Consider the following 13,230-nt stretch of genomic DNA (forward strand, 5'->3'; position numbering starts at 1 on the left):
TGCTTCTAATTAGGTAAATCAACTTCATAATAATTTAATCTGCTTAGGATCGGGCTAGCCTGGTGGCCCAGTAGCAGTGCTGTGTACTGTTATTTGGAAGGCTCCCAGAAGGGAGAAAGTTATGATCATTGCTCAAGAATGACACCTAGTGATCGGAGTCAGGACCCATGATTGTAGGGATCTGAAGAGAGATCTGGTGCATAGCCCTCCCACCCCATCCCCACCACCCCCTTAGAGGACTGTTGCTGGAATGACCAGATTAGGTATGTTTTCTGTGTGTGTGTGTGTGTGTGTGTGTGTGTGTATGGGTGTGTGTAAGTATTATAAAATGGGGGAAAAATCTCCAGGTAGCTGCACATGAAAGTCCATGATACTTGGTTCCCTGGTTCCAAATGAGCAGGAGGCCCAAAAGAAGTAGAAGAAAACTGTCAAGTCAAAAATGCTTTGGATTTTAGCATTTGAATTTGAAGAAAATACAGGTATTATAATAGCAAATATATATATAGAGAGAGAGAATGAGAGAGAGAGGGGGGCACTGTTTGTGGGAGAGAATAAATATTTAGAGGAAGCATTAATCAAGCAATAAAATTCAAAAAACCATTCTGTCAACATACAGCATTCTCACTAGATTTGGAATCAGTTCACCCATAACTGAAAAACATTAACAGGAATAGAAAACTATAGAGTCACTACAAAACTCAAGCTGTTTCACAAGCTGAACTTGATAACAAGCTATGACAGTATAAGAAATTGCTTTATCTATTCAGTATCAGGATTCTATAAAGAAGTTGTTGAGCTAGTTGGCTTGCAGAAGACTCTGATAATTGCTCCAAAAAGTCTTAGCAACTAGCAAGAGCATGGTTTGAATTTGTTAAACTGGAAGGTCTAAAGGTTACAATTATTGTTGGACCAAAGGAACTCTCCTGGAGCATAAATAGCAAGGCTCCTACTATCCTCTCTTGCAGATCGGCTCAGCTGCCAGTAAAAGCAGGTGCTCTCCCCCATCAGAACTCCACTTACTAAATTTTGTGAGTATTCAAAATTCTTTTAGGTGCTGATGCTCATATAGAAATTGTTTTTGAATACGGTTTGCAGAGCTTGCAAACCGAGATGATTGATTAATAGCCTGCTTTTTCTATATACAATTTTAATGTAACAGATTAAGTTTTTCAGTCTGTCAGATGAATATTTTTATTTAATACATCTTCTGATAGTTTTAAAATGGATTTTATGCCTACTGTGCAATATGCTTTCATGTAATTTAATACAAACTCTACTTGCAAAAGATTGTAATTATACCATGAAACATAAGTTTTAGAACACATTTTTTAAATAAACTCTCTTCTTGGCAAGGTTATGTGCAATGCAATCTGTAAAAGCATAGGCATATCATCAATGTTTTCTACAGAAATATTTTCTAGTGTAATTAAATCAATGTGTGATTCTAGGAAAGCTTGAAAAACAGAAAAGATCTAAACTGTTTTACTGGGTTCTGACCTATTTTCTTTTTCATTAGCAACACCTGAGAATTAATTTATGCGACTGCTTTATGCTAGAAAATAGTTTTAGATTTGTAGTGTTTTGTATGAATAATAAGTCCATCAGTGCTTTTAGGGTATCATCCCTTATATTATGTACTGCTGAGGAGCCTTTACTTTCCATGCTAGAAAGTCAAGCTGTAAATATCACTGGACTACAGTCATTTAGTTTGAAATCTAAAGTGGTTAGCAAAACTAGCATAATTATTTTTCTTTCTTCCCACCTTCAGGGAAATGGAAAGCTTTATAGTTCCCCACAGATCCTGCAACATTATCTGGTCTGTCATCGTAACACTTCTAGGCTATGTCAGCTGCCTGCCCGTGGGCGAGGATTCTATTTGCACGGCAGAAGAAATAGCTAAGTACAGCCTGGTCTTTACAGGGAAATGGAGTGAGACTGCATTCCCTAAACAATACCCCCTCTACAGACCCCCAGCACAATGGTCTTCATTACTAGGTAAGTGGGTTAGGCAAGAAATCAAGAAGGATGTCAGATCCTTGTTTAAGTGTAATCTGAATTTGTTCTTTGCATAGTTCTTCTTATTGCTTAATAACTACATTGAAAACTGCAGTATACAAAGGTCCCTATTTCTACCATCAAAAACATCTTGTTCCAATGCAGTGTCCATACTTTCTAATAAACAAAATAACAAATGAAAACATGGAAAAATGAAAATATAAAATGCAGATTTTAGACATAAGTTACAATATGCTACAAAACATGTCAGACTTTACATAAATTATGATGACACAAAGCAGTTTTATTTTTACTTTATGTATTCCCTAAACAGGAGTTAGTCATAGTTCTGACTACTACATGTGGAAAAAAGATGAGTATGCCAGCAATGGAGTACGGGATTTTTCTGAAAAAGGTGAAGCATGGTTATTAATGAAGGAAATAGAAGCAGCTGGAGAAAAAATTCAAAGTGTGCACGGAATCTTTTCCTCTTCAGCCATATCCAGTGGTGTAGGACAGTCCTTAACTGAGCTGGAAGTTCATTCAAGGCACTCGCTAGTAAGTAAATTGGCCCCTTTCCTTTAAAAATTATTTTCTGCTATTTTCTGATTTTCTGCTAATGGGTGGGAAGGGGGAGGGTCTGGATGCAGGAAGGATAGTTTTCACACAGCTCACATAGGCTGAGGGGATTTTTTATCCAAAAACTTCAGCCTGAATTTTCAAAGCACATTTATGCACATGAATCCACTTTGAACATTTGCAGGTGTGCACAGAACCAGTGTCACCATATATGAACAAGCCTGTGTAACTTTAATGTGAATTTTCAAAGAACTGCATATGTAAAAGTCAGCACATACTGTACATGTGTAAATAGCATATACAATACTCGCAAATGTGCTATTTTATAAACCTCAAAATACATGTGCAAGTAAGGGAATGCAAGTAAATTTGTGCATATTAAAAAGAGGTGGGCCAGGGTTGTTTCATAGCAGAGCCAACATTTATGTAAGTTGCTATTTTATAAGCAATTGTGAGGTAGTCTACAAGAAGCTCCCTCAGACCACCTTAAGGAACCAGTCATAGCTATCTGGCCCGGTCCTCCTTAAGTCCCAACACAGCAAGGGATTCTAGGCCCAGGGAGGATCCTTTCAGCCTAAGAAGGCAGGGCCCAGAAGGGTTAGAAAGGCCATGGGGAGCAGGCAGGAAGCTACTGTTTAAGAAAACCTGCTATGTGTGATGACTCTGTGTTACCTGAATTTTAAGGAGAGCTGCATCATTTGTTTGTTTTTGCTTTGCACTTCTGTTTTCATTGTAAATAAATTGCACAAAAGGGAACAGCCAGAGTCTGCCTCCTTATTCCTTCTGGCTGTTCCCTTTTGTGCTATTGCCCAAGTTACTACAGCAATTTACGCATGTATATTTGGCAGATTATTTGGGTATATTTACACCTGCTCTGTATCTGGAGTAAGTGATCATAAACATCTTAAAAATGAAACACTAACTAGGTGGGGGGTCTGGGAGAAATGGGGGAATTGAGGCTGAAGAGCCAGGAGGGTCTCGATGACTTGCAGGTGAACTGGTAGACTAATTGGTAACACTGGTAATTTCATTGCCGCGCGCATGTTAGAAAATCTCCCAACTTGCACGCATAAAAGCCGACTTACCGAGGGGAAGGGGGGAAAATGCATGTAAATTATGCAGGTAAAATACCCATGCATATATTTTTAAAATTAGATGTAAAAATACGCAAGTATAGCAATTTCACGCTACTTATCCGGATAAATTCCAATTTATCCAGCTAAATTTTGAAAGCGGCACTTATCCGGACAAGTCATGAAGTGAAACTCCAGGGTGGACGACTCAGAACCAACATCAGGAAATGCTTCTTCATGGAGAGGGAGGTGGATTCCTGGAATGCCCTTCCAGAAGAGGTGGTGAGGACAAAAAAACAGTAATTGAATTCAAAAGGGCATGGGATAAGAACATAAAAACATAAGACTTGCCATACTGGATCAGACCAAAGATCCATCAAGCTCAGTATCCTGCTTCCAATAGTGGCCAATCCAAGTCACAAGTATCTGGCAGGATCCCAACGGGTAGATAGAGTCCAAGCTACTTATCCCAAGAATAAGCAGTAGATTTCTACAACTTGTCCAAACCTTTTTTAAACACAGCTACACTAATAGCTTTCAACACATCCTCTGGCAACAAATTTCAGAGCTTAGTTAAGCATTGACTAAAAAAATATTTTCCTTTATTAGTTTTAAATGTATTACCTAGTAACTTCATTGTGTCCCCCCTGGTCTTTGTATTTTTTGAAAGAGTAAACAACTGATTAACATTTATTTGTTTCATTCCACTCATTGTTTTATAGATCTCTATCATATCTCCCTTCAGCCGTCTCTTCTCCAAGCTGAAGAGTCCTAACCTCTTTAATCTTCATAAGGGAATTGTTTTATCCCCTTTATCATTTTGGTCACCCTTCTCTGTACCTTTTCCAATTCTGCTATATCCTTTTTGAGATGTGGTGACCAGAACCACACACAATACTTAAGAGGAGGTCGTTCCACGGAGCAATACAGAGGAATTATGATAAACTCTGTTTTATTCTCCATTCTTTTCCTACTAAACCCTAACATTCTATTTGCTTTCTTGGCTGCTTCTGCACACTGAGCAGAAGATTTCAACATATTTTCAATGATGACACTTAGATCCTTTTCCTGCGTAGTGACCCCTAATGTGGAACCTTGCATTGTGTAGCCATAATTTGGGTTACTCTTCTCTAAGTGCATCACTTTGCTGTGGATCCCTAAAGACTAGAGGTCGGAAATGAAGAAAAGGATGCATGGCGGTAACCTGCACAGAGCACCAGTTACTACCCTTAACAGAAGGCACGGGGGTTACTACCCTCAACTACTTAGCATACTTTTCCTACCTATTTTAAAAATATATGTGCATACATTTTACATGCAAAAATAAAGTAGGACTTACTCACGTAAATCAGGATTTACGTATATATGTTGGTGTATTTTAAAACGTGTGCATCAATGAAATTACCAGTTTTATCAATTAGTCCACCAGTTCATCCAGTCCATCTCCAGGTCATCAAGACCCTTCTGGTTCTTCAGCCTCAACTCCCTCCAGTTCATCCAAACCTCCCACCCACTTAGTATTATACATTAAACATGTTTGATATCACTTATGGCAGATAATTAGCAGGTGTAAAATTATGTGAATAAGTTGGCAAATCTATGTGCATGTCTTTTAAAATAGCAACTTACAGGTGTAAATGCTGGCCCTGCGCCAAAACACCCCTAGACCTCCCCTTTTGATATATGTATATGTGTGCGTGAAAGTGAAAATAAGTGTGTAATTTCAACTTTTATAAAATACGTAATATGCAAGTAGAGGCTACTTACGCAAGTAAATGCTAATTTTTACACAAATAACATTTTGAAAATGTATCCAATTGCCTTTCAAAGTAAGAACCTCATCTCCATTGTCAAGCAGGGTGGTGGAGGTTTCATGGTGTGGGGTTGCTTTACAGCATCAGGACCTGGATGGCTTGCTATCATTGAAGGAACCATGAATTCTGCTTTATAATAGAAAATTCTAGCGGAAAATGTCAGATCATCTATCCATGAGCTGAGGCTTCAGCGACAGTAAGTCATGCAGCAAGACAACAACCATAAAAATTCAAGTAAATCTACTACAGAATGACTGAAGAATAAGAAATTTTGTGTTTTGGATTGGCCAACTCAAACTTTCGACCTAATCCTTATTGTAGCAAAACTGGAAGTGAGCTGTTCATGCAAAGAAGCAATCAAATATCCCAGAGTTGAAAAAGATCTGTATGGAGGCATGGGCCAAAATTCCTCGAGGACAATGAGAGAAACAAATCACCAGTTACAGGAAAAATTTAGTTGAACTTATTGCTGCTCATAGAGGTGCTGCCAGTTACTGAAGAGTTCACATACTTTTTTACACATGAGTAGCCTCTGTCCCATCCTGGACCTGGGCATGGGGGCACACAGGAGGGCCATGGACCACAAAGGGCCCATGTCATTCTGTGGTTTACTGAAGAGGATGTTGGGGAGGTACCCGTACTGGAGAAGGTTTTCATGGGTAATGATTCAGATGGACTGAACCAAATCACTGTGAACCTAGAAGATGTGGTAGACCTGATTGACAAAATGTAGAGTAGTAAATCACCTGGACCGGATGGTATAAATCCCAGAGTTCTAAAGGAACTAAAAAATGAAATTTCAGACCTATTAGTAAAAATTTGTAATCTATCATTAAAATCATCCCTTGTACCTGAAGACTGGAGGATAGCTAATGTAACCCCCATATTTAAAAAGGGCTCCAGGGGCGATCCGGGAAACTACGGACCGGTTAGCCTGACTTCAGTGCCAGTAAAATAGTGGAAAGTATTCTAAACATCAAAATCACTGAACATATAGAAAGACATGGTTTAATGGAACAAAGTCAGCATGGTTTACCCAAGGCAAATCTTGCCTCACAAATCTGCTTCACCATTTTGAAGGAGTTAATAAACGTGTGGATAAAGGTGAACCTGTAGATGTAGTGTACTTGGATTTTCAGAAGGCATTTCACAAAGTTCCTCATGAGAGGCTTCTAGGAAAAATAAAAAGTCATGGGATAGGTGGTGATGTCCTTTCGTGGATTACAAACTGGCTAAAAGACAGGAAACAGAGAGTAGGATTAAATGGACAATTTTCTCAGTGGAAGGGTGTGGGCAGTGGAGTGCCTCAGGGGTATGTATTAGGACCCTTACTTTTCAATATATTTATAAATGATCTGGAAAGAAATATGACGAGTGAGGTATTCAAATTTGCAGATGATACAAAATTGTTCAGAGTAGTTAAATCACAAGCAGATTGTGATAAATTGCAGGAAGACCTTGTGAGGCTGGAAAATTGGGCATCAAAATGGCAGATGAAATTTAATGTGGACAAGTGCAAGGTGATGCATATAGGGAAAAATAGCCCATGCTATAGTTACACAATGTTAGGTTCCATATTAGGTGCTACTACCCAAGAAAGAGATCTAGGCGTCATAGTGGATAACACATTGAAATCGTTGGCTCAGTGTGCTGCGGCAGTCAAAAAAAGCAAACAGAATGTTGGGAATTATTAGAAAGGGAATGGTGAATAAAACAGAAAATGTCATAATGCCTCTGTATCGCTCCATGGTGAGACCGCACCTTGAATACTGTGTACAATTCTGGTCGCCGCATCTCAAAAAAGATATAATTGCGATGGAGAAGGTACAGAGAAGGGCTACCAAAATGATAAGGGGAATGGAACAGTTCCCCTATGAGGAAAGACTAAAGAGGTTAGGACTTTTCAGCTTGGAGAAGAGATGACTGAGGGGGGATATGATAGAGATGTTTAAAATTATAAAAGGTCTAGAACGGGTTCATGTGAATCGGTTATTTACTCTTTCGGATAGTAGAAAGACTAGGGGGCACTCCATGAAGTTAGCATGGGGCACATTTAAAAGTAATCGGAGAAAGTTCTTTTTTATTCAACGCACATTTAAACTCTGGAATTTGTTGCCAGAGGATGTGGTTAGTGCAGTTAGTATAGCTGTGTTTAAAAAAGGATTGGATAAGTTCTTGGAGGAGAAGTCCATTACCTGCTATTAAGTTCACTTAGAGAATAGCCACTGCCATTAGCAATGGTTACATGGAATAGACTTAGTTTTTGGGTACTTGCCAGGTTCTTATGGCTTGGATTGGCCACTGTTGGAAACAGGATGCTGGGCTTGATGGACCCTTGGTCTGACCCAGTATTGCAAGTTCTTATGTACTTATGTTCTTATGGGTTCCCATACAGGAGAGGAAATGGTGTACTTTCAAAGCCCTTAGGGTTTTGTACTCACAGGGGTTCTTCCTGTTCACCAGTCCAGGCACTTTCAAAGAAGTAACTCTTCATACCAGTGCAGTTGTTCAAAAAGAACAGCTTACTGACTGATTGCAGGAAATAAATACAAAGTTCAAAAATAGATATACTTCTGAATAGTGCTCACACAGTCACTCAATCCAAAATGTTACCTACAATAAACAGTCTCTACCTCTTCACACTTCTTCCCCAAAACAGGTTAGGTTTTCAGGGCGGGTAACCCTTCCACCCTGGGCCCTCCCAGTACCTGTGTGGTAGCTGTCATTTTTTCTCCAAGGTCCTTTTCTCTTTCTCCTCTCTCTTCTTTGGAGTTTTGGGCTGTTAGATGAATCAATCTCCTACTCTGATACACTTTTCCAGGCAGGCTGTTCCTTCCTTTGGCACTTCCCAATACACTGATCCACAAGCTTTCCAGGGAAATCCTCTTCTCCTTAGGGCTCCCAACTTCACTCTGGTAGATTTTCTCAGACAGACACTCTCTGTTACCAATACCCTGTCCAGAGTCCTGTCCTTGACTTACCCTGTGCTTTGTCTAGTTACAGATCCTGCTAGTATCCATTCTTGCCTTGCCTCTGTGTACTAAGCCTTGCCTCGCTTGCCTGCCTTGCTCAGCCTGCCATTTCTGCCTCATCCCTACCTTGCCTTCAGCCTTGCCTTGTCCACGCCTTGCCATGCCTAGTCATGTTCCAGCCTGTACGGAGGGAGAAAGTATGATACTTCACGCATTTCCAGCATAGCTCTCTGCTTCAACGGCAGGAGGGAATGAAGAAAAGTGGATCTATATACAGACAAGGACTGAATTATATAGTCTAGGTAAACAAATAAGCATGGGTGTAGCTTGCTTATTGCGGCGGTTACTACCCCGAACTAATTAAGCGAGATATTTCACTTAGATGCAGTTCCAGCACTGTTCTCTACATTAATGGTGGGGGTGGAAGAGAAATAGAACCAAAAGGTTATTAAGAGCCAAGAGTAACAGATAAGTATGAGAAAAAAAAAAGTGCAAAGCTTGCTGAGCAGACTGGATGGGCCGTTTGGTCTTCTTCTGCCGTCATTTCTATGTTTCTATGATGTACTGCCGCCAAAAGAGCTGCTGGCCCCAGAATCCAAGGGATCAACCTGCAGAGGAGGGGGCTAACTATGCAGAAGACTGGCCCTTGTTGTGTCCAGAGTCCTGCCTTGCAGTCCTGTGCTGTTCTCAGGCGGGTTTCCCTAACTCCAGAAACCCTGACACCCCACAGGAGCAGGTGCAGGGTTCTCTGCCAACCCGGTGAGTCCAGAACAGATTCTGATCATTCCGCTGTTGATACTGGCAATTGTGTTTCTGCCCCAGCCCCTCAAGTCATTTTAGATTCTGTGCATCATTTTGTCTGTCCTGCCTGCCAAGTTTGGAATCCTTTGCATTATTTGGAATGCATTGCATGCCCATTTCCCTAATTTTAAATTGTGGCACTGCACTAAACGTTGGTCTACAAACTCTGCATCTGTAAATGTCTGTAGCAGTTGTGCTGCACCTCAATCAGACCCCAAGCTACAAATTCTACTTCCTGATCATACAATTGCGCCCCAGACCTTAGCTTATTGGAAGTGCAACAAAAGCCCAGCTAACAATTCTCTGATATTTCTAGACTGTATGGGATGTGGTTCCCTTAATCCTATTTGGTGGAAATGTAAACGCCTTCCTGGGTATATGCCTTCTGACAGAGCCTGTCCATTTTGTTCTGCAACCAGTTCGGTGTTCAATTCACTGTTTAATGTGTACTATGTATTAAAAGCTCTGCTAATGTGGTTTCTCCTACTAATAGTTTGAAGGGCATGCAATCTGCTGAGAAAGCTCCAAGCCCAGCTCCTTTGGAAACCACAGCCTTCCAGTCCATGATATCCTGACACTTCCTAGTACACTCATTTATTTATTTAAAACTTTTCTATACCGTCATTTAGTAATATACCATCACAACGGATTACATTTCGGCACGAAATAGGTTTGGTTTGGGTTCTAAGTTATCCATAGTGTGCCAATATTTTACGGTTACATAGTTCAATAATATACTCTAGATGAGAATTGGGTTGGGGTAACTATTTATATGATTTTGGGATAATCATTATATGTGTATACTGTTTTAATTTAATATTTAATTATAGGTAAAAATAATAAAATTGTCAATTCTACCTTTTTTGGTGACTTTCAGCTGCTCTCATTGTGAAATGCTTTTTTGAAAAGCCAAGTTTTTAGGCCTTTTTTGAAGAGTTTTAATTCTTTCATTAGTCTAAGTTCAAGTGGTAATGTGTTCCATAATAGCGGACCTGCCAAGGATAGTGCTCTCTCTCTAACTTGGGTCAACTTTGCTGTTTTGACTAAGGGAATGGTTAGTAGTGCTTTACTGGCCGATCTGAGATTTCTTTGAGGGACATGTAATCGTATGGCAGTGTTTAGCCAGTCGGCGTTTTCGTCATTTATTAGTTTATGAATTGTGCATAGTGTTTTGAATTGTACTTTTTGTTCTATTGGGAGCCAGTGTAAATCTGCAAGTGTTTGGGTGATATGATCTCTTCTGCCTTTACCAGTAAGTATTCTGGCAGCTGAGTTCTGTAGTATTTGAGGTGGCCTGATTGTGGTATATGGTAATCCTAGGAAGAGTGTGTTACAGTAGTCCGTGCTTGCAAATATTAGTGCTTGTAGTACTGTACGAAAGTGCTCTTGAGTTAACAAGGGTTTAAGTCTTCTAAGGACCATTAGTTTGGCATTGCCTTCTCTCATCCCCAGCTCTTAGGGCCTTCTTTCTCTCTTTGGGATTCCCAGGAACTCTTATCCTGGAATCTTTCTCCTGCACTCCTCTGAGCCTTCTGAGACAGAAAAAGCCTCTGGTGATACTCTGTGAAGAGACAGCTCCAATCCCAGTCAAGACCCCAGATCTTGGAATCTCTAACCAGAGGCGTACCAAGGGTCTCCGGTGCCCGGAAGCCAATGCATCTGTGTTGCTTCCCCCGCCCCCCCTTGCAGAAATGCTTAAGGACAAGAAAGTCACACTAATGAAAATGCCAGAAAAGAAATGAACTGACAGACTGCTGTGAGCAGTCTATGGGACAAAAGCTTCCCTGCCTACAAACAGGCTGCCAACATTGCCCCTTCTCTCCGTGGTACTGCAGGCAAACAGAAACATTCTCTGAGTAGGAATAAGACCATGAGTCAAGGACTGTGATGTAAAATGTATGAATGTTTCCATAACTTGCAATTTTTCCACTTCTGACCATCAGGAGAGAGAAAAAAAAAAAAAAGGAAAAAAAAATTCCAAATGTGTTCTTTTTGCCAGACCTGCACACATCACTGCTGCCTCATTACATCACGCTGTCTACCCCCTCACCAAACACAGAATAACTGACTACAAATTAGAAAGAGAAACATGGAGACGAAAGCTGAATTGAAAACTCCAAAAAAAGCCAGACTCTGCCTGCGGTATAACAGCAGAGAAATTAAAGCAATTGCATTTTCCATGTGTGACGGGGGCTTTGCCAGTCACTGACTTGTGCTCCCAAGTAATTTTTCAGCAAGGGGTAGTAGGAAGGGGTTTTGATATTCAGGATTTCTTCCCTTGCCATAACCCCACCTTTTGGGGGGGGAAGGCTTGTGTGGGATATAAATATCCCCATGGCAATGCTGTCTTTAGGGGGTTAGGCAACTGAGAAGAGGGAAGGAGTCTGAAGAAGCTAAAGATCATCTCTGGACCTTAAGCTAGAGGTTGGAGAGAAGTAGAAACTTGGCTGTAGGATCTTTTTTTTTCGCATCCTGGAGGTCAGGATCTATGGATGAGGCGTTGGGACTTTTTAGAAGTAGAGAGAAGATTTTTGGATACGCCTGGTTCAGCCTGGATGGAAGGGATCCTGAAGGACTGAATTCAGAGAGACCTTTTTGCCTGAGCACAAGAAGAAAGAAGGGTGAGAAGAAGTGTTTGGGGAATCTTATACTAGAGACATGAAGAGACCTGATTTTTCTGCCATTTGGGATTTCAGTTTTGCACTGTTTCGATTTTTTCTAATATTCCTTGATGCTGGGGATAAACTTTCCGATTAAGACCAGTGTGTGCTGGAACTTCACTCCAGTTATCCTACCCTCACTGTGGAGGATAATATATGGATGGAGATGGAGAAGGAAGAGATTAGTGAGAGGACCTAAGATGGCCAAAGAGACCACTGCTTTCCTCATTTTGATATTTTTATGCTATTTTTTTATTTTCTCAGTTTTGGTCTGGTTATTAATATTTAAGTTGAAGTAAACAGTTTAATTTGAACATCATCAAGGACTGTTTATTATTTTTCTAGTACCCCTAGCTGAATAGGTAAAATGGGTGATTGCTACCAGGGATGGTAACTTTCAAGGCACACATTGGCTCGTATGTGTCGGCGTGTGCGCCCAGGGATGTTGCACTTTTATGACTTGCATGCACATATGTGTACATGTTATAAAATAGCCTGAGTGCGTGCACATGTGGCCTAATTTTAAGTTGGAGTGTGCCTAGGCAAATAAATCCCATTTCTACCACTAAAGTCAGTGTATTTTAAAACCAGCAGGCATCCACGCCATGACAATTATCATCAGTTCGTCCAGAGGTTCGCCCCGTTAAGAGTTGGGTCCTCCAGACTTCCCTGGTTTGATAGCCTGCACGCCCCCCCCAGTTACCCCAGGCTCCTTAAATCTGGCAGAAACAGCCAATTTCTTTTAATTTTTAAGTTACACCTTCGCCACAGCAGAAGTAAAGTTATGTTGCAGTGGACCAGGGTACACGCTGGGGAGCATAAGTATTTACCTGCACATCTCTTGGCCATGCCCCAAAATGCCCATGCCCTGCCCTGACCACACCCACACCCTGCCCCTTTTTGAAACTGAATGCGATGTGCACACAGCGGGAGACATGCGCACATCTGGGTGGCTTTTAAAATTCAGAGGGCGCACGTGAGCCTGACTTGTGCACGCATCTCCCTATTTTGGCGCGCCTCGGGCTTTTAAAATTCACTTTTCACCCTTTCGATGATTTCTTTCCTCATTGCTCCTATTCTGGGTCTTGCTGCACTTTTGGAACTTCATCCAGTTGAAGTGTGAGCTCACCATGCCAGGGGCTCAGGAAGAAAGTTTCCAGACTTGGAACCGGACCTGTAGCCAGGGGATCGGCTACACCTTACTGGAAAAATATAAAAATATTCAGATGCTCATTTCCCAAAAATGACACAGAGAAAATCAAATTCTTTCCACATCCCATCTCAAAGAAAGAGAGGCAGAAGCAGTCTCATTCTCCAACTCTCCCAGGTCCCAGCA

The 13,230-nt window shown here is 40.9% G+C and overlaps 1 protein-coding gene across 2 annotated transcripts in view; it reads left to right on the top strand.

Annotated features, from left to right (window-relative positions):
• Positions 1 to 361: 361 nt before the first annotated feature.
• SPON2 (spondin 2) overlaps positions 362 to 13,230 on the top strand; it is a 54,230-nt gene continuing 41,361 nt past the window's right edge. The window contains exons 1-4 of one of the 2 annotated variants that reach the window (XM_029592726.1): positions 398 to 479; positions 966 to 1,028; positions 1,769 to 1,995; positions 2,330 to 2,553. In XM_029592726.1, the coding sequence (XP_029448586.1) occupies positions 1,773 to 1,995; positions 2,330 to 2,553 (447 nt within the window). In that variant the 5' untranslated portion in view covers positions 398 to 479; positions 966 to 1,028; positions 1,769 to 1,772. Of the gene's footprint in view, positions 480 to 965; positions 1,029 to 1,768; positions 1,996 to 2,329; positions 2,554 to 13,230 lie in introns of both variants that reach the window. The other variant, XM_029592735.1, reaches the window with a different exon arrangement.

The sequence above is a fragment of the Rhinatrema bivittatum genome, chromosome 1 (assembly GCF_901001135.1).
Source record: "Rhinatrema bivittatum chromosome 1, aRhiBiv1.1, whole genome shotgun sequence".
Classification (NCBI taxonomy): Eukaryota; Metazoa; Chordata; class Amphibia; order Gymnophiona; family Rhinatrematidae; genus Rhinatrema; species Rhinatrema bivittatum.